This window comes from Argopecten irradians, chromosome 3 (assembly GCF_041381155.1).
Source record: "Argopecten irradians isolate NY chromosome 3, Ai_NY, whole genome shotgun sequence".
Classification (NCBI taxonomy): Eukaryota; Metazoa; Mollusca; class Bivalvia; order Pectinida; family Pectinidae; genus Argopecten; species Argopecten irradians.
Window position 1 is genome coordinate 26,545,572 of NC_091136.1, and position 23,071 is coordinate 26,568,642.

General features: G+C 33.4%; 2 protein-coding genes across 2 annotated transcripts; one reads left to right on the forward strand and one right to left on the reverse strand.

The window, feature by feature from the left end:
* Window positions 1-800: 800 nt before the first annotated feature.
* Window positions 801-16,619, reverse strand: LOC138318014 (F-box only protein 11-like). The gene is made up of 19 exons (XM_069260037.1): window positions 16,409-16,619; window positions 14,806-15,003; window positions 14,058-14,205; window positions 13,502-13,631; window positions 13,218-13,304; window positions 12,652-12,787; window positions 12,164-12,270; window positions 11,789-11,900; window positions 11,339-11,445; window positions 10,711-10,848; window positions 10,125-10,342; window positions 9,560-9,645; window positions 9,223-9,317; window positions 8,710-8,832; window positions 8,371-8,456; window positions 7,760-7,980; window positions 7,008-7,226; window positions 6,621-6,729; window positions 801-6,053 (listed from the first exon to the last, which is right to left on the reverse strand). Exons 1-19 carry the CDS (start codon window positions 16,503-16,505, stop codon window positions 5,825-5,827), a joined length of 2,646 nt encoding a protein of 881 aa, XP_069116138.1. The 5' UTR covers window positions 16,506-16,619; the 3' UTR covers window positions 801-5,824.
* A 43-nt stretch (window positions 16,620-16,662) lies between these two features.
* Window positions 16,663-21,480, forward strand: LOC138318016 (EF-hand calcium-binding domain-containing protein 11-like). Its single transcript, XM_069260039.1, has 6 exons — window positions 16,663-16,874; window positions 17,684-17,779; window positions 18,281-18,323; window positions 18,546-18,647; window positions 19,866-19,956; window positions 20,987-21,480. The coding sequence occupies exons 1-6, from the start codon at window positions 16,782-16,784 to the stop codon at window positions 21,069-21,071; spliced, it is 510 nt and encodes a 169-aa protein (XP_069116140.1). The 5' UTR covers window positions 16,663-16,781; the 3' UTR covers window positions 21,072-21,480.
* Window positions 21,481-23,071: the final 1,591 nt, after the last annotated feature.

Consider the following 23,071-nt stretch of genomic DNA (forward strand, 5'->3'; position numbering starts at 1 on the left):
AGAGATTTTATACAGGAACTTCCATGCGAAAAATTATTTTTTCTTTAATCTAACGTGAAAGTTTCAAATGGGACTATTTCACGTAAGACATGATACTGGAAACGTAGACTAGATATCATTTGTGCGGGACTAGTATCTCCAGTGGTGATGGAATGTTATTCTTTGTAATCTTCCCGTTGTAATGAGGTCAGCATGACATATCATCTTTTGACGTCATTCCATCACTAATAGAAACCACACAATCGCTATTGGGTATGATGTAGTACGTGAATTTATCCCATAATATGGTCCCTAAACAAGGGCAGAGGGGCGGATCAGATTCAGCACCGTTCATAGATAGTCTTTTCATTATCAGATGGTTTGATATTCAATTTTATCTTTTGTTGTAGTCTGTCATTCCTTCAGTAACAATTATAAATACTACTCAGGACACATTCATTTGATAGTTCTTAGTCCCTGCTCCAACAATTCAGAGTTAGCACGAGACGCTTTTGAAACCTTGTCATGTCTAAGGTTATTGCCCATCAGACATTTTTCAAGGTCAATATAATATTGGATTTCTTTGGTCCCAGATAAATCCTGCAGAACGTGTTGAAATGCTGATATTGCCTTCTATATTCTAAATGGTAAGATCAGACTGATTGAGAAACAGATCTACATGTGAATAATGATTCTGTCAATGCCGCTAAAGGAATATTAAAACTGTAGTCTGGCTTATGATTTCCGTTTCTGATGATATAAATATGATGCATTTTTTAGCACCTATACATTGGTTTCCAAATAAATAACAAGAAACACCATTTATCTTGATATAATAGAATTGTATCAAAATAAAACAAGACATTCACACTGGTGACAATGTATGATATACAAATGATGACTTATGTAATGTACTGCAAGAAGATGTTCTTATACACAAAGATGTACACCATATTCAACCGCTCATTAATTAAGTGTGACAAACAGAAGCCCAAAATATTACTAATGAAAAATAACTAAATAACTTAAGTTAATCTGACTACAAAGACAGAACAATCATGTCAATGACAGTTCTTATACCATAAACTAGATCAACTTTCCCCATATTTATCTTCAAATTACTCCCTTTTCTTGGGCAAATGCTTGTTTCTTGCATAGATTATCTGCTCCTGTGAGTAGGTACAGCATGTTTGCAAGTGTAATATCATATTTTTCTTGGAGCAGATAACACTAATGTGCAAAAGTTCTCAAATTTTAAACTCACAATAAAGTAACGGAGACTTCATTGATTTTAGTGGAGCCAAGTTACAAATGTATTCAGTAATGAATAACTTCAAAAACTCATCACAATATTATACAAGTATATAAATGCTGGACTAATTATGACCCTAACAACATAACAAGTGTTATAAATAAATGCTGGACCAAAACCCTAGGCAAAACCCATACTAACAAAAAGAAAAGAACAGATACCATATCTATTTTCTGTGTATGTTATATACCTCGCTTAAAACCTGTAGGCATGAGATTTGGATTTCATTGCGGTGACTACCGGTATTTAAAGTTGAAGAGCACCTCAGTTTGTCACACTTAATCAGAAAACATTTAAATCACTTTTGCTTGCATTAAAAAAATATTGTAAACAATAATTGGAGACATCAACTAAAAGCTACTGACACCAGCGCCAGGGAGGTCTCGAGACTAGTACTTTGTACTGGTCGCAGCCTCTGGACTCCATCCATCACTCACCCAATCATGAACAACATAGCAATTTTGACTTTTCAAGTATGAACCACTTGTGTTAATAATTTGTAGATAATTTAAAAAAGAAATTGATTTGCTACATGTACGACATATACAAGATAGAAATAACAACATTCTACAGATAAGGTTAACAAATGGGGTCTTATAAGGGCTGGGCGACATAGGGGTAAAAAACACTTACAACATAATAATATAGACGACTGATGATGCTGGGCATTACCCAGTAGAGGGTAATCATTCAGAGTTAGATGTTGTTTGGGGGAAAAAATAACAACTCAACGTATCACACACAGATTTAACAAAACATCTAAGTCATGTTGCTAAAGGATTCTGGCTCCTAACATATAAGGAGCCATGACAGAAACACAAGCTGATGTACTACATAGTAAAATGTTAACACAATCACATAAACAATGTCCCTCCCTCATCACAGAAATTCAAATAAAGGACAAAGTTCCTGTAGTAACATAACAACAGCACAACATGCCAAACACCTATTAGTGACTATGTACACGATCAAGTTAGAATGCTTAAAAAACATATTCCTGGTATATAAAACTTTATAAAACCAATATAATTATGTCTCCCTCTTCTTGAGTGGTGTTCTACAACAAGTTTAAAGCTGATCTGAAAGGCCAACCTACCAGTACACATAGCATATTATTTGTCTAATATAAAAAAGAAAGTATGTTATAGAATAATGCTTCTCAAATTACCATCATGTCTTTTATCCTTTACCACTTTGCAGCTCATCTAGATTAATACACTATCTTCAATAGAGAAATATTATAGACTTGTGACAGCTGCATTTCTTGATATCAAAGTTGAATTATTAATAATTATAAAAGGAAAACCGATAATTATCCACAAGCAATCATTTGATAATCTAATGGGTTGATATTTATATTTTAGAACTTGTCAGATATGATTAGACAGAGGAATCTAACTAAAACCTGTAAAATCAAGCTAAAGGATTAAAGGTCAACTAGAGAAATAAGAATATAAAATCTTATCTAACCAATAACTCTTAAAATGAAAGCTAAGCCTGATTGATGGATGTAACTTGATAAAACAACAGGTAGATATGTTGACAACCTAGTTATCAGGTTACCATGGTAACTGACAGACAGAAACAACAACACATTATACACATTGCATATAACAAATATTTATCTAATGATAAAAATCTTCAAACATGAGGTTTTCTGGGTAACACAGAACCACAGTAGAAAAGCTTCTCGAACACGGCCATAGAAACAAATAAAACAAAACTATCACAACACATAAACACTCCAACAAATTGTACCTTGCACACATTGTTTTAAACACTACTTAACTAGAAATGCAAAGTATTTGTTTTTATCTGATAGACCATATTAAAAAAACTGCAAGTGATTCAAATTCTATTCACAACAATTTGGCTTATTGTATTTAAAATAGTAGAAATATATACCAGTTTAAACTATATCAATTTAGAAATTATCAAAAGTTCTTTAGAACTGAATTGATCGAAACCAGATTTCACGGAATGTAATTAATAAAAGGAGGTAAAATAAAGCAACTTGGTAAAGCCACGATATACGTAACTGTTACAGCAAGAAATTCAAGGAAAAGTAGGCAAAGTCCATTTAATATTAAAAAGAAACATCGTCTTTAGTTCTTACAAAAAAACCTTTCCTGGTCCCAATATATGTAAACATTCATGTAAACATTAATTCATTTACCTATGTATTTTCATAGTGGACTCTTCAGAAATGTGTTTTCAGGGGTGAAGGAGTCAATAACTGGAATATTAAATTGTGGATTAAGTGGACTATCAGTTCATATTCTTGCTTCGCATGTACATTGTAAATTGTAATAGAGATCCCCCCCCCCCCCTTGGTTTACTTAAATGTGTATTGTGGCTTTGCAATAGTCCAATCTTGAGTAAAGTGAAATCTACTATGGTTTACATATAGTGAAAGAATTATGAGAAAGGTTTTAGTGCATGTGAAGCACTATCAGTTTTGGAAGACAATACATGGAAACAAGTTGTATTTAGTGTTTACAAAAATTTTCCATGCAGTAATTATAAGGCCCTGATGAACATCATTGAAAAATGAAATTTAAATACCAGACATTTTCACTTCATATAGACTACTGACGTCCTAAAGAAACATTTTGGTAAAAGATTTGCAATGAGTAACGAAGGAATAACAGACAAAACAGCATATCTGTCTTACCGTACATGTGTACTCCAATCATTCAATCGTATGTGAAGGGCAGGAATTGTGTATAGCACTTAAAGGTTATGACATAGACAAGCTATACATGATCACCTAAACCAGACACCACACTATACTGGACCACCTTTCTGTCATCCCACAATTAGACACAAAACAGCTGATAGCAGATCAATATATGGTATGTGCACAAGGTTATAAACGGACAGACTTGTAATGGAAAATAATGATATTTCAACTTTGACCTTTACAATATTCTTTAGTTCTAATCTATATCTCTGTGCATGTGCTTGCAGGAACTTCCTTACATCTAGCTAGACTCAAAACACACAAGAACTATTATGGAGCCAACATGCAATTGGAAAATATCTATAATGCCAATTTTGGACAACATTTGGATATAAGAATCTAAAAAGGAAGAAACTGACCATAATTTCTTCTACATGCTGAAGTGTTACTCAGAAATAATGGTGCTGACAAAAGCATGCTTCTAATGTGTCCCGCCCACCTTTGGCAGTGTACACCTGGACGGAAACAAAATGCCAGCAAGACGTGCACAGGACGACAAACAATAGTTAAGTATAAATGAGTCAGGAGAACCTGTTCTTATTACCTAGTGTCCAGATAGCTTTAGTTTTGAATAGAGAATTCAATAAATATATATCTAGAGTAAGGCTTGGTATACCTAATACTGATGGTAGTCAGCACCTCAAATGTACAAGGGCAGGCTTGTATCACCATCACAAACTAGTCCATTTGATAAAGTAGTTGGATATACACATACAACAGCATTGAAGCAAGACACAGACATCAATCTATAGCTAGTATCAGAACTCCTAATTCTTAAATATGAAAACACAAAACAGGAAGGATAACTCTGGTTTCACGTCCCCAATCTGATCAGCCCTGTTGTGGCCCCAGACAAACACCACATACATGAATTCTGGCCCATAAATAAATGTTGATTTTTTCATTGCGTAAAAATAAGCTTTGGCAAGTACTATATATTTCAATAGTAACTATATATCTTACCAAATAATAATTTCACTAATTCCACTAACTACTGCACGAAAATCATTTTTTGGCAAAAAATAATAAAAAGGATATTAATATATTCATATATAATATATTTATATAGATTTTGTAACTTTTCCTATTCTATAGATTTAACAGATGAAGCATATGCCGTCATCAATCAAACAATAAACACTTAAAATTCACATTTCATTGAAACATTAATTATGCTACTATGTAGCTCTGTAATAAATGGCCACTCAGACCTGTGTGACAATACATTCAATGCTTTTGATATTGATGGACAAGTTGGAATGAAGCAACCTACCATATCAACTACATGTAAAATTTCTATAGATTATATATAGCACAGTATTATATTATGTAAATCAACACAGTATCTCTGCTTGCATATCGTCCATCTATTTCTCTTACGCATCCTTCTCTCTCATTCTTCCACACAAGTTCACAACATTATCAGATCTACTTGTGCTCCAACATGTAATTAAAATAGAGATTTCTAAATAACCATCTGCACTGCAGCATTAAATGCCATCAATATATTAAATCAACAGTACATCAACCATCTTGGGTTTCCAAAAAATATGTTGGCCTCCATTCTTTCCTCTCCATTGATGAACTTGTGAAAGCCACATCAAAATGCGATGAACCTTATACAGGTGTGAAATTGCTTCAGACGCAACAAATCACCTGATGGTGGTCAGGTGTCATAGAATAGGTATATAATACCTAGACAAGGAACAGCTGAAGAGTCTTTCTCCTCACTAACACTGAATGCCAATCCGATTACACTTTTGGTCACCTGTGAACTGTTTGACCAATGGTCAGTTGACTCGTAGCGTGTGCGTTTCCATAGGTGCAGCAGAATCATATAGCGTGTCCGTGTCCTGTGTCGGCTCTCCCTGTAGCTGACATTGATTGTTCAGAGTTCCTGCTCCACAATCACAGAAAAACCTATCATGGCGGATAAACTCTACCTCATGTCCAGCATGGCAGGATTTGATACAGTTCACACAAATAGCATTGCGCTCTGTTGTATTACACGTCCGGCACCTGTAACAACATAATACTCAGTCAATTGTCTTTTTTAATTATGGTCAAATACAACACTTAAATGCACCTCTTCTGGCTCTTCGCCATGATATGTCATGTGAATGTCTATTTTGTTATCAAAATACCTACCTCAGACCCTGATTTCCCATCCTCTACAAATATCAGAAGAGGAAGAGAACACCAGTGGATACACCAGTTACATACATTAGATCCTGTCGGAATCATACCTTCGGATAAAACTGGGATCCCAATCATTTCACTTACTAAAATACCTACCTCCCGCCTAGCCAAAAGGACATTTACAAGGTAATGCAATAAGTTAGTTTCCTAAAATTACTTGGCATGAAGATGAGAATTCTATTTCAAATAATTGTAGAAAATACAACAACAGAGAATAACAGAAAAACATTTTCATAAAGAATACTACAGAATGTAAACTGATTGTATTTTAACATTCCCGTATAATGATGTCTACTTCAATTGTTGACATAATGTACTAGATTTTCTATAACTACCATGCAACACAAACAACATCTTCCATGAAACACACATGCAGTATTTTTTTACCTGTAGAAGTCATGCATGGGAAAACTAGTATAACTGGAGATCTTGTATAAACATTGGCCTCTCGACACTGCTCTCTGTACCATATTATGGTTACCGCTGATCACATTATCTGTAACAAAATTCACATACTGGAGATTGCTATGGTGTATTATTGATGGAGAACATTTTCTTTCAAAAACATTTTGTGAAGCGAGGAACATCAACTATAATTTTTTTTCCATGGTTGTAAAAATGAAAATTTCAACTTATTGAGAAATTTCAATTAAAATGTATTAGTTTTCTTCCTGTGTCCATTACAGATTACTTTTACCTTTATTAGCAACAGAAAAATCTTCACAATGAATTTTCTACTTCAGCAACAGCTACCTATTAAATCTGTACTAGTACCTTTTTGTTTAGGGTTGACCCCACTGGCCAGACACAACCCTCCAAATTTGTTATTGAAGACTTTGTTACCCTCCAGTGTAGCTGTTGCATTATTGGTGATTTCAACACCCGCAGCATTTCCATCAAATATTCGGTTTCTACGTAATACTGGATGACTGTTTGTACTGATGAGTACACCAGCCTGGGCATTTCTGAAGATGTCGTTCTCCTCAAGGATTCCTAGGAAAATGTGATACATAGAATGACTCCACAGAAATACTTACATGTTAAGGTACAATGTAAAGCAGTCAGAGTTAGTCTGATATTAATGCAGCATTCTATTATTCAAATATCATAACCAAAACACAAAAAATGAAACTGCACACAATGTTTTTTTCTTGTTTGTATATTTTTTCTTGCATATAACATAGTTATCTGCACTTGCAGGTAGGTATAGATTGTGACATAATTGTTTTGTGAGTAAAACTCATGTTGTTTTTCTCTAAAAAATATGTCATTGTGCTTGTAAACACACAAGATCACAATCAATACCTTCTTGCAAGAGTAGATAACTCTGTAATAATACATTTGCCTAAATTACATCAACACAGTAAATAATTAGTTCAACATATCATATACCTGTAGAACCAAATTGTCATAAGTAGCTGAAAACCCTAAAAAAAAACAATACTTTTATGTTTCTTTATAACAATGAATCAGCCTAAAAGAAACCTTTAATAAACTGATGACAAATCTCTCTTCTGTGATAATACCTTTGCCTCCATTGAATATACAGATCCCGCCATCGCGGCCATCGTGAATCTTGTTGTGACGAAGCACTGGGTTACTGTCTGTTTTAATCCACACACCAGCCATAGCATTGTCAAATATTTCATTACACTCTATCATACCAAGTCCACTATTATACACTAAAATTCCACCGTTTTGTCCTCCCCATATCTTGTTTTTACGAATCAAAGGATTACTTCCTGTCCTGTAAGAAGAGAGTAATATTGTTAATAGAGTTTCTTAGGAAGTACAATAAAGAACTCCTGATTGGAGATGGTTGGAAACACTAGTTTTATATCAGACAAGTAATAATTCTGGTTCTATGGGTCTTGGATTCATTGTGAAAATTCTGTAAGCTTGTTTTAATACTGTTGAAACCTTATTCATTGTCTAATGTAATTCCAAGTACATTGTGGTTTCTAACTAAAATTCATTACACATTTAACTAAACTAAACTTGAATACTCTCTTGAATAACTTTGAGTGTTACCACAGGCTTGTTTAGATTTGACTTTTGATAGATCCACAAAAATAGATGTAAAATCATTATTTTAAGCTGTACCAGGCAACCATGTCCATAAGGCAACGTAACCCACCTTATCTGAACTCCTGAATACAGATGGTTAAAGATGTCATTGTCTTCTAAAACACCGTGTCCATTGTCGTAAAAATAAACTCCAACCTGTCAGAAAGAAATGTATGGAATTAGGTCAACAAACAAATACAAGGAAACCATTTTGCACATGGTCGTTGATTGTACTGACTTTAATGATACATAAACTTGAACTTCAACGTTTACCACTATTTGTATTTGTACTGACAGACATGCTTATAGGTATGAATAGTTGTTTCTATACTGACCTGTTTGCCTCTATGGGTTAAGTGACCTTTTTACTACTACGTGAACTGACCTATTTACTGCTATTTGTACTGACCTGTTTACCACTATGGATGCGGTTTTTCCTCAGTACAGGTGTACTCCCCGTGGTGATCCACACCCCAGCCAGTGTATTGGAGTACACCTCATTCTCCTCTATCAGACCTTGACCTTTCTCATGCTGAAAAAAAAAACAAAATCAAATCAGAGTTCTTTGTAAGATAATATTGTTTTAGCATTATAAAGTAAAACAATTTCACATAATTATTATGAAGAAAATAAAACATGAACAATAAGCACAGTACACATTCAGAATTTGTTTTAAATGGATTAGTAAAATGATGACCGCCAATATTTGCAATGATTGGGTACAATAATGATATACAGCAGTATAACAAAACGTTAATCATAATATAGCACAGTATTTCAGGTGAAAAAACTTCAAAGTACCATTATATTTTTCAATATGTGTGTTATTTTTTCATAATTGTAAAATGTCTAAAAACATTTACTGGAAGCCCAGATAACTAAAGAACCCTGCATTATCTTTTGTATTTGTGTATGACCTTACCACATAAATACCGCCATGTTGACCGTGGTGGATCTTGTTATGTCGCACTATAGGGTTACTGTTGGTCCGGATCTGGATACCAGCTAAGGCATTACCTACCAACAACGCAACAATGAATTCAGGTTTAGTTAAGAAATATTGGGTAACGGATCATCATCTATTAACAGTTGTGATATAACATTATAATAAGCTTGGTAAAATGTACTGATTTAAACACTAAAGTAACTTTAGGTTATCCTGCTTATGTTTTTATTATATGTAATGATCATCTGTTGAACAATATAATGTATCATAAATTTAAGTAACATAGAAAAAGAAGACAAATGAGACTACTTACCATAGATATTGTTGTGCTCTATTAAACCTCGTCCTTCACCAAATATATACACCCCTCCTTGATGACCATTGTAGATTTCATTCTTCCTGAAAAGAGCAAACAAAACATATCTTCAAGACTAATAGGCAAATTGAAATCTTTTGCTGGTAGGAGTACATAAATCAGAAACTAGACAAGTGTTTTTTTATTATGTTATCTTTGATTTTGTCATAATTACCTACTTTTGATATGACACACATCAACTACACAAGATGAACTGATAGTCAAACCTTGAAACTCTAGCGACATTATATACCGTAACAAATAGTTTTTGTTTGTTTATTGTAGATCATTGTTAAAATGTAGGTCACAGCCACCTACTTGGACAATACGCAAGACTTAAACCCTCTACACAAAGTACTACCTAAAGAACAATAGATATGTCAAACCTTCACTAAAAATAACAAATTCAAGGACATTGTAATCAATTCTCTGCTGGTAAATAACACTTTCAAAGCAGAAACTATTCTAGGGAGCTGTAATTTAAAATAAGGCAAGAAAATGAAGCAGAGAATTATGTACATACCTGATGGTAGGGTCACTGTTTGAAGTAATCCAAACCCCAGCAAAGTTGTTTGAGTGGATTTTGTTTTCTATGAACTGGCCACGTCCATTTTCGTGAACGTACACACCACCAGTCTGGCCATGGTGAATTTCACATCGGACTACTGTAGGGTTAGCACCAGCCTTTACCTCAAAACCAGCAATCCTATTGTTGTGGATATCATTGGCCTCAAAGTAACCCTGCCAAATGAAAAGGTACACATGTAAGGAATGTCAAAATATAAAAGTACAGATTAGAGGTGAGAAAATATCATCACATAACATCACAATTCATTAATAATTCCTTATCCAATTGTTCAAAATTCAATTATCTACAAGCTACATTCACTTTTACAAGTGTGAAATCATGATATTTCTAGTGATACTAAATCATCAATACTTTATACAATTTTAAAAGCAATCTACAGTCTCTTTGCTCTTTCCTCTTTGAGATATAAGCAACATGTTACAGGTTTTGAAATAAAGATTGTGTTCAGTGAAGACCATTAGCTTTTGAATAACTAGCCCTAGAAATGAAATCACCAATAGTGACTTGGTACTGAACATACCAGCCCATTATCGAAGGTAAAAATGCCGACGTCTCGTCCATGGTGTATGTGATTTCTCCTCATGATTGGATTTGCATGGTTTTTGACCCAGATTCCAGCCAAGGCATTTCCACTGATCTCATTGTCTTCATAACTTCCCTGAAAATTGCCACAATACATACAATCCATGAGGACATTCAGAAATAAATACAACAGCAAATTCCACGTATAACAAGATTGAGTGGTTCATCAAGTGTCCTCGTTATGGGTGATTCCTATTACATAGCATAAGACCCAATGTATCTCAGACAAAGGAGTTTTATTATCTTCTTGCTATTTTGTTTTTGCATATTACAGAGCAATTTCCCTTGCAGGTATCCATTGTGACATCATTATTTTTTGTGAGCAAAAATCTAGCCATTTCTCTTAAAAGTATGATATTATGCTCGAAACACATGATCTTACAATCAATATCTACCCACAAGGGCAGATAACTGTCATATGCAAACACAGTATAGCCATATTTTGTATTCATAGATTGCATTAAAAGTTAAGTTTGCAGTATCAGTTTCTTTATGGTCATATCAAAATGGAATAGCCAAGTAACCTATGAGAATTGCCAGGTTATCAGTAACTTAAGTGTGCCTACCTGTGCATAGTCTGTGACATACAGGCCAACATTCTCACAGTCCTTGATTTTGCAGTGTTTGATGACCGGGTCGGCTCCAGATCCAGAAACACAGACAGCAGCTCCAACTGTGGACGGTAACAAACTACTATTACAACAGTTCTGGGAAAACTAGCATGGAATTTAAGAATTCAGAATTAGGCTAAATAAAGATATATTTCAAACAGTTGTCTTCCAAAGGGAGATATTTGAGATCCAACTAAAAATTGGTAACACAATGGCTTTATACATTATTGCTAGTTTTTTATTCCATATGCCTGAGGATGGCCAAGAGGCTGAAAATTGGCAGACAATGAAACTTTCTTATTGATAGTAAGGGAAAAAGACTTTAATTTCCTGCAGATTAATCAAACAAAAAAATACACCTAAAGATGATTATATTATATATGAGAAACAACAAGTGATCCTTACCGACAGATGAACTTCTGATACGGAGATGATCTACCACAGGGGAGCAGTTCTCTGTTACTTCTAAAGCATAGTGTTTATGGTGGGGTACTGTAGATGTGATGTCGGGTGAAAACTGAAACAAACAAGAGATATACAGTGTAATACCAATGGACTTAATCTACATGTTGTATACTTCTTAATCACCACTCTTGACTGAACAAAGTCCTACTTGATTGAGCAATCTGACATATAACAACAACTGAAATAGCAGCGGACGAAAAGATACATTCTTATACTTATAACATCAAATTCACTATATCACTTTTAAAATTTAAATCATGAAAACATGTTATAATCAAAACATTCAGTTTCACTAGAAATAAGAGAGTTCCATACCCGCAATGTAACATATCCCAGATAAGCTTCCTTGGCCCCTTCAACAAACATGACTGTTGACTCACTTTCTCTCTCAATCACAACATGGTCTATCACATTACCGGGTGCTGAAAAATAAGGTCAATGTCAACTTTACAGAACTAAGAATTCTGGATCTTTATCAAAATAGAGAACCGAATAGTAATTGTTTTTATCACAAAATAGACCTGATATTAGTGATTTTCCCCTGTAATATTTTTGTATATGCCACTAGTCTTATAAAACCTGCAGCAATTTTCCTTGTCTTGAAATTTTTTTCCTTGCCAATGCTTGCAAAATTTACAATTTCAAGACTTGTTTGATAAAATCTTGTTTCAAATGAACCCTCAATTAAGATCCTTTATCTATAATATTAATTGAAATGATGATAGAAGTTCAGGTTCTCCTACTATCTTTAGAACATACCAGGTACATGTCCGTCTGATTAGTACAAGTAAGAGTGAGCTTACCTGCTCCTATGATTGAGACGTTGGTATCCACAAATAGGTATTCTCCTTGGTAAAGTCCAGAATGAACCAGAATCAATGGACTCTCAATCTCCTCAGCGTCCACAAAACTGTACGCCTGCTCTATTGTTTCAAAGCACTGCAAATCACACAAAAAATATGCTGACTTTAAATCAATATTGCATTTATAAGCAGGTCAAAATCTCTGTCTTTTCAAGTTTAATGAACTATTTCAAAAGAATTTATATGTTTTGTATTCAGTTTGAATGAACCTTTATTTTTTGTATCATCAGAATCATTAAATTTTACTAACTCTGGCTCCAATTTCTCAAAACAAAAGTGCAGGCTGAAGTCAAACGTTTAAGTCTTTCTCCTGATGTGACTTTACTTATAATATAAAAATTTATGACTTATGTCAATTTATGACTTAACTCAATTTTTTTCCATTAATTAATTACTGAGAAAACTTAAAAAGTATGTACTTTTGTTTCGAGAAATCACAGCCAGGTCTATTACTCATTATGGTATGTATATATATATAATGTCAATGCTCAGAAACTACTGCTTACCGTCATATCTCTCCCCCGAAGTCTCCTCCCACGTGAGTGATCCATGTACATGTCTTGGAAACCAGTTCTAACATGAATTCCTTTATACTGTTTAAAGAAAACACACAATTCATTGAATTTATTGAAATATGAGTTTTAATCCAAACACACATGATCTTTTCACAGTTCTAGATTACAGATATATAAGATATGTTGTGTCTACATATTAGTTTGTACAGCACGCCATTCTGTCTATATGGTTACATCCTCAATGTTCATATCATTTTATTATGATTATAACTTACCAAATGTTTAAAGCTTTCTTTCCATGGATTTTCATATTCATTTTCATGTGGTTGAACAAAGCGAAAAACCCTTGGTTCTGGGTGCATAAGAGGGAAATCATACTCGAACACATCCTGGTATATATCTTTCCTGATAAAAAGTAAAAGTGAAAAAGACATAAAGATTTATTTCCAGTATAAATTAAACAATGTCATTAAGTCAGTAATGAAAAATGTAATCAGATGTCTTCGTTACAATATAAGCAATGCACTGTGTAAAGAGTGTGTAAAATTGTTTTTTATTTGTTCTTTTATTGACAGCTAGGATCATTTAAGGACATGCCAGGTTTAAGGAGGTAGAAGAAAGCCGGAGAGCTCCTGGAAAACCATCAAACTATGGTTAGTACAATGTATCTCTAGTCTGGCCATTTCCCAACATGAGTTTTGAACATTCTACCCAGAGGTATAGGGCTAGGTGTAATGTGTTCAAGACAATCTGTTTGGCCATGGCTCCTTTGTATCAGAACAAATGATAAGGAAATAAAGTGTTGAGTCAAAATTGAGTAAATCAACTTACCAAAGTTCTGTGTCGTTGGCTATGATACGAAATCGTTTGCATACACATGCAATTCTACAAAGATCGAATTCCAACAGGTAACTGAAGATTTTAAGCAGCACCTCATCTGGTAAATCTTGCTGGAGGTAGTGTGCCCCAACCAGACAGCCTATTAAAAGTAAAAACAGCTTATAATGTATCCTTAGATAAAGGTATCAAAATATTGGACTTAAATATATTCGCATAATGGCTCTCTTCATTTATATACGTACAATTAACACCTTATCAAACAAACAAACCTTAACAACAAACGCACATGACAAATTAACACGAAAAGTTTATGATTAAAGATGCTCCACTGCTGACAAATGGTAATTTTTCTGTCAAAAACAGGAGCAGACAAATTAGTATTATTCTCCAGTTATAAAAGTTACTTACTTCACACCATTACCACCATTGAAAAGTTTGAGCTTCTAATTTTAATTCAAGATAGAATTATTAAAAATAATTAATTGCGTCCCGAAAAATTGCATGGCACGTACTATGCCGTATATGGAATTAAGTACTTGCAGTTGCACATATACCAAAAGCAAAATAAATTATTTTTTATGCATTTTTGTGTTAATTCAACACATACAAACCCGATTATAAATCAGTTATTGTTTAAATGATGGGTACCATTTATGCTCTGTCGGCGGTGGAACATAATCTGAAAATAATAAAAACAAGAATTTTTTTTATCACACTAACAACATATAAGATGTTTTACCTTTCAGATATGGAGCCACTGTGGATGATTTACGTCTCCTTTTGGTGGGAGCGCAGGACTCTGAGAGACTCTGACTTCGGCCCCCAGTATAAGGACTGGCACTGCCCTCTGGTTGACGTTTCCGCAAGTTGTATCGCATATGAAATGGCTTACTGCTTGAGTCGTCTTCATTGTCTGTGTTCTGTGTGTTGGCGTTTCCTGAAATAAAATATTCTAGGTAACCATACACTACTTTACAGTAAACTATTAAAACATATAACATTTGCCTAAAGATATAAAATAATATTGCTGGTATTAAATCTTGACGCTGCATTTCTACTTTTATCTGATATGAAAAACCTGGCTTCAATTACAGGAATACAGTATGTCATTATATACTTAGCAAGAGGGAGTAGCAACAAAGGCAAAAATAGCGTAAACAGTGCTGTATAAAGGGGTGGCATACCAACAACTATTGCTTCAAATATAGTATATGTCAACTATACAATCACAAGTTTTTTTCAATCATGGTTTTGGGCTGGCAAACATCTTATCATAACATTAAAATTATAAGCAAACAATTCATATTTAACAAATCTAGATATGAAGAATTTTACCTCAGAAAATTAACATGCTCTAATTTAATGTACCCGGTATGATTAAACAAGTATCATGCGCTGCATCATAATTAAACCTGAGTTTTAGTATTGGGCTGTTCTTCTTGATAATGTTTACAACTTGAAAATATCAAAATTCTTCTGACAAGATTATGAATTTATGTGAAAAGAAAGAAATCAATGATCTTTTTTATTCTTGTTTACAAACACAAAGATGATAAAACTGAATTTAATGTGTTATGTTTTTGTTTTATTAACAAAAGTGTTCACTAATCGTCACTTTCAACAGCCCGGTGAAACCAAAATAATAATAAGAACGCCCTTATAAGAAGACCTGACGTATTCTTTTTATTATTGTAACAAATTAGTTGAAATTACTTTAATAATTTTTAGGTATAATTTATACGTATAAATCATCAAAGCAACACACACATATTCATCTCCCTTTCAGGATTTTTTCGAAGTATCACATGCATTGCAATTAATTAAAATAATCTTTGTAAGGAGTACTATTGGTTAACGTTTAGGCTTACAGTACTTAAAAAGCATTCCTGACAGTCAGGGGTTGGGGAAATTTATTGATCTAATGCAGTCGTTTTTTAATCAATGTCAGAATTATTATAGCATTGAAATATCCAGACATCAACAATTAAGCTATAGTCATGCATGGGAATCAAATAAAGAACGAATTTTACACATCCAAAAACGTTGCACTCAGCAAGTGAAGAGTGAATAAATATTGAAAATGGTGATATCTCGTTGCCATCGATTTGATTGAATCTCGACATGTTATCTCAAATTCTGAGCCAATTTTATTCGTTTCCGAATGTTATCTGTATCAAAATACTGCGATAAAATCCGACAGAATTGTATACAGCATAATTCAGTTCGAGGCTTCCCAAAAGCGCTGTCTGACATTTATCTCTTTGTGTATGCCATGTTAATATATTTATAGGTTTGCAGATAACGTTACACTTGCTATACACAATGACCTCAACAAAACTTACCATCATTCTGACGTCTCGTAGACGCCTGTTTCACAACTGGGCGTTTCCTAAGCTTTCTTGTACTGTATCTTGTTGTTCTGGCAGTATGACTCGACATATTGGACCAAAATTGTGGCCAATAGTTGGTAAAATATCCACAGACGAACGGAGTAACTTCATCTATGTAGCCATATTGAAATTTATTCCCATCCGACTGGCTGTTAATTACCTTAATCACATGACCACCGTCAGCCAATGAAAATTCACTTCCGGGGATATACCCAAGGAATTTCCTTGCAAGGACCTGTCACCGGTTGCACTCAAGGAGAGCTTTAGGCATATTAGCCTCAAGAAATGTTAACCATGCTATGAACAATGCTAGCTATCGTTTGCAATGAGTAGCCGGACTGGATTTGACTTAGGACAATATGGCTATAGAACAATGCCGAAGGACCTAACGAAAGAAGAAAAACGACTCTTGTCGTCTGTAAATATCTTCAATGTTTATCTAAAATACAGAAGGGAGCAGCTGATATCTCAGGACAGCTTCTTACATTTCTCTTGCATTACTTAATTTGAATAATACTAAACACCAATCTTATAATAGTTAAAGTATTATTTTGAAATGTAATCAAGGTTGATGTAAGTACCATCAATATCAGTTCACAATGTTTAGTTTTGGAAATTAATGCTTTTAAAAAATATCGTATGCTCCCAAACTTTTTCTCTCTTTAAAGAATTTCCAAATAGCTTACAAAAATAAATAGATAAATGAAAAGTTTTTAGGTTTACGGAAACAATAGACTATATTTTATGCAGCGAATAAAAATGAAATATTTTTTCTTTTTGCTTGCAGTTTTTATATATTTCTAAATTTAATAAGTTCAAGCACTAAAATGTGAATTGTTTTTTTATTGGCTAGTTAACATATCACTGTTCTTGTCAGATTTATGATTTCACCTGAAGGCAAAACAACCATATAGTAACATTTGTTAATTGACCTATATACAGTGTAGTATTTACCAGAATATTAGTCTTATGAAAAGACATTATCAGTTCTGACCCATATTTTTGTCTTGATAACATTGCAGGATCATTTTTGCTTATCATAATAAGTTATGTTTTGTATATTTTTTTTATAAAAACTTTTTGAATTCTTATTAATATTTTAATGACAAAGTCACTATAGCAGTAGACTAAATATAGCTTTTAATGCATGGGTGTGAAGAGCATGTTTCTCTTGACTGAACATAACCTCATAACTGAAGCATAAAAATGTATTTGTATTGTTTTAAGGTTTTCTATGAAGTTGATGTTGGAGGCAAGGGTTTTTTAAACAGAGAAGACCTGAAAATAGCTGTCACAGAAATATTTGGATACAAACCATCCACGGTGATTACCTTTGTATTTCAGAGATTTCCCTAACCTTTATTGATATGATGAGAAATAAATGGCATGATATTTTGATGGAAATAAAAACAACTCCACTGCCACTGCCTGCATGTTAATTAAGCTGTATAGTGGTAGCATTCTCGATGTTCCAGGAGTTACTATCACTGTGCATCAAAGGACAAAGATCACTTGATAATCTGATAAACTTGACACAAGAATTGTAAAGTATTGTTATGGACCCATTTTTGGAGTTGATGGACTTGATGTTAAACTATAGATAAGTGTACTTGATAATACATACTTCTATGCATGTTACTTATAGAAGCCATATACATACTTCTAAGCATGTTGCTCAATGGCTCAGACAAAATCTGAACATGTTGCACCTTCATAGTAAATCAATATCTCTAATGAAAAGTTCTTTCCATTTCCATGTATCTGAATGTTCACTTGACACTATGGAAGACTACGTATATGAAACCTCAACTTTCTACATTTCAGATGGAAGCAGATCATTTAATGCAGAGCTTTGGGGACCGCACAGGTGAGGGTACAAGTTCAAATATTTAGGGATACAGATTGAATATTATGTCAAAAAACACACTCACAGCACATTTAAAAGGTCAATAAAATATTGTTGGGAATTTTATTTTTATACATGTACATTTGTATTTTCAACGAAGCATTGATAACACAATTTCAAATAGATGTAATGAAATCCATATTAAAGTCTTTTAAAGCACAAGGGATTATTTATTTGTTGTAGGACTTACTCTACCAAATTTTCTGGCTGCTATGACAGAGAAGATATCTAAGGCTGATCAAGACGGAGAGATCAGACATACATTTATGGCGTTTGATTCCCAGTGTAAGTTAGATAGTGTGATGTAGACAACACACTATCGAGATATGTTGTTGTATGTGTTTGTGTGGGAGGGGTTGGGAATACGGATCATGTCCACTATCAGAACCATATATTACAGCATTACTAGAATTGCACATTGGTGAAGGGGAGATAACCAATCAACTGGCTAATACTACAGTGACTGATGTTTTACTTTAAAAGGAAAAGTGGAAAACTAGGTGAAGCGAGGTTCTGACTACTGGTCTGGTGCTTTCTTCCACCTCCTAAACCTATCAAATCCTCAAATGATCAAAGCTGTTCGTAGGGCATTTAACAAAAAAATAAAGACAGAAATGTAAATGGTATGTAGGTGTCTTACTAGTAATGTAAACTTTATTTTATTCATTCATTATAAGTCATACAATACAAAAACATTCAAATAGATATAACATGAAATGGATTCAGAGACAAGTGTTAACACTTATTGTTAATCAGTCTCCATAGATGTAGATGTATTGATCACTATACAGACAAATAATTAGGTAGCCAAATTTTGGTCTGTTAATTTTTGGCGTTTTCTTGTCAAATGCCAAATAAGCCGAAATGTGACCTTATCCAAATTATCACAATTTACTGTAAATTGTTGAAAAGGGGAGACAATTCATCAGAATGATTAGAAAATTGTGGAAGAGAGAGAGAGAGAAAGAGCCAGATAGAAGTGTAAGATCAAAACAGGGGAGACTCTAAGAAAAGGGGGACAACCACAAAACATGATTACATGTATATTGTTAGATTGTGAAAGAGGGGAGACAATTTGTCAAGAATTTGTGGGTAAGAGAACACAACCAACAGCATGATTAGATTGTCAGATTGCAGGGGAGGGAAATAATTCATCATAGGATCAGATCATTTTTTTGGTAAAGGGAGACAATCTCAAGCATGTAGTGTGTCAATGACAATGTCATATGGATATTTTTTTTGTGGAAGCATATGAATCTTTTCAATTTAATGCATTGAATTCAATTAATGTATAGATTTACTAATTCTGAATATGTGTTAAGAGCAATTATCCCCTTTGTCTCCAATTGATATAGAAAAAGAGGTGAGGGGATGAATGAAGTAACAAAATGTTCCCTACTTTTGGGAATTCAGGATTTTGTAATTATGTAAGAGAAAACTTCTATTTAAGCACATTTCTAGTGTATCATTGACTGTTCCGTTACACTGTGTTATATTTTCCAGGTCGTGGTTTTCTAACTGCTGAAGATCTAGAGAAGGCTGTCAGCTGTGTAGCACCCCACATACCTAACCATAGAATCCAGGCCACATTTAGGTACATCAACTTCAATATCTATATAATTTTACATTCTTGTTAGCTAAGTCCTGCTTATTGAGGACCATTTTGTTCAAATAATTTAAACTTAAAAACTTGGTTATCAAGTTGTATACCATAAACACTGGAGACACTGTGTACGTATGATATGCTAATGGTGGTTTTAGACAACTTTTAACACTTTCAAGGATTTGAACTTCCATAATTTTAATTCCCCTTATCCAACACTCTTCTGATAAAATTGCCAGACTAAAAATTAAAGCAGACTTCTCTCTCTCTATTTCTTCAACTCTTTCTTCTATGTTTGTTTGTTATTGTCACGTGCAGGTGTCTTATGTGTAAGTTTGTATGGTTGTATGAAAATGGGTGTGTATGTATGTAATCTATAAGTCATGGTATGAGCCTGTGCGTGTAACTTAGTCTATAAATGTATATGAGAGTTAAACTATTAATTAATGGAGGGAATTACTCATGTTTTATAATTCATACAAATTAAGCTTTATAACAGCCTACTCCTTTTTTGGCAATATGGTTAATTTATCAAATTTATATGTCTCAATGTAAAACAAATTACATGCATAATATGTGTTAGGAATGAAAGTTGTATCTTGTTTATATGTTATATAACTGTCTGATAAAAATTTGGAAAAATAAAAGAAATACAAAAAAAAATAGGGAAAAAAAAAAAGAAAATTAAAGCAGAATGGCATTAATTGTCAACTTTGACCTAAAAGAATTCCTTCTGCTTTTGAATGAGGCATTTAAAAACATGATATTTTCAGTAAATATTGGAGCACTTAAATAAATTTTCAGTTGAAATTGATAGATTTTAGAATTTCTTTATGAATGTGAAACTATAGTAATTGTAGATAGGGATCTTTTATTATTTAAAACCTCATCTGATATCAGAAACATCCCTAAGCAAATTCTGATACAATGGGACTGTACCTGATAATACGTCTTAGTATTTATATATTTCTTTTCTTCAAGATTAAATTTTCAAAATTCAATATTTTCTGTTTTCTTGCAGGGAGCTAGATCGTGACGGAGATGGACGAGTAAGTTACAAGGACTTTGACTCTATGATGAAGTATAATACATCAGAACACTTATAGCCTAGTGCTGTCACCATCATGGAGTTCCTGATCCAGCGTGGAGGAGATATCATGGGATTTCAGATCCAGTGTAGAGTGGCCAGTGTAGTACTAACTAGTCTGTGTATTGGCATCAAAGAACTGTAGTCAATGTGAGGGTCCTTGTGCATGGCAAAATTAAGATAAGATCAGAGGATTTCAGATTCAGTGTATTAAACAGTGACTACATGTACATTATCTCTGTATTGGTATTAAAAGACTGTAATTTATGTAAGGACATATCTACATGACAAAATTTAGATAGGATCTCAAAGTTTAACTTTTGCATAAAAGGTGGGAATCTCTCTAATTCTCTTACATACATTTTTGATAAATATAGGTGTGGAATGAAGCACCTGTTGCATGTTAAAAATAAAAATGTTTAGATTTACATGTATGTATGATCTTAATATTTCTTAACAAACGATTGTGAGTAGGAAATTATTTCTGCAATTTTGGCACAAAAAATAATGCCAATTTTATAGTCTTTTAATTTTCTATTCCGTAATGGAAGGGAGGTAATTGTGTCATAAGCTTATCAATTTTAAGGAAGGTCTCAAGAGTTATGTCCCTTGGTATATCTATTTGGAAATATATTTTAACTGTGTATAAGAGTTACCTCCCTTCCATTATGTAAATATTATTAGTTGTTAAAATAGTACGCATTTTGACATTTTTTGTCATTTTTTTTATTATTTGGCTGATATATTGTTAAATGTGATAATAAAGATTTAAGTATTGAAGAATTAGAATGTTGATTTATTTTCATTATTTTATCTTTCATTTCTCTGGATTTGCTGTCAGATTTTAGACGTAATTCATAAATAATCAAAATGTGTTCATTTTGACTCACTGAATTTTCTAACGGATCATATTCTATACGTTTAGTTGAATGGAAGTCTGATGATGATTAATGCTACGAAAGATGAGCTCAACTTTGAAGTTTTAACTTCTTCAATAAACTAAGGACGTACACAAGATGTGCATATGTGTCAATGTGTATATTTCATAGGTTTTAAAAATTAGTGACAAAATCATAGAATATTGTGAAGACATATTTCTTTGCTACGCGTACCTGGATTTGACCTTCTATATAAACTATTGGTTTAATGCAACCTTTTTTTCGTATCTTCTAAAGACTGATTAAATTAAAAAGAAGATAAATGGGATATCATTAGCTCCATCGGACCTTGTACTGACTCTGATTTGTGGTTGTTTCATAACAGAATCTGATATTGGTATCCATTGGAAATCACAGATATATAGTAAGAGTTGCATTGAATGCAGTATGTGTGACGTAAAAAAATATCGGAAACAAATCTTATTTGGTTACAATATCTTCGACACAAGTACACTAGCTGCAATATTGTAGCTCAGAAGACTTTTAGACAGCTAGGCCTAATGGTCTTCTAAAAGAGCTACAATTGGTGCCTATTAAGTACTGCTAATGGAGCAAAGAAATGTTTGTGCAAACCGTTATTAAACGTCTCTGTGCATTTTATCTTACTTGTTTAATATCGCTTACTTTCTAGGCAATTAAACTGAACCGTATAGAATATCAAATTCACAGCGAGACATATTTTTTCACCTATAAATATGACGGTCTTCTATAAGGAAAATTACACGGCAAGTCCACAATTATGAATTTGACGTCTTATGAGTGGTAAAGTAGATATTAAGAATTGTCGTTATGTTTCTTTTGGACAAAAATAAAGTATAAATGCATGTATGAGCTTAAAATAATGTGAAACCGACAACAAAGTATAGAAAACTGTGCCAGAGTGATTTTCTGAGGCAGTGTTCCACTACGACATAAAGGAACTATTTCGTACCGGCCGAAAGGTATAGTAGGCCGGATACGTATATTCGTTTTAAAAGTACACGAGCAATATTTGTTCAAGTTGGAAATTCACATGAATTAAAAAAAAATATTGGCTCTGAAAGAGATATCGACTTCATTGACAAAGGAAATTAGAATTTGA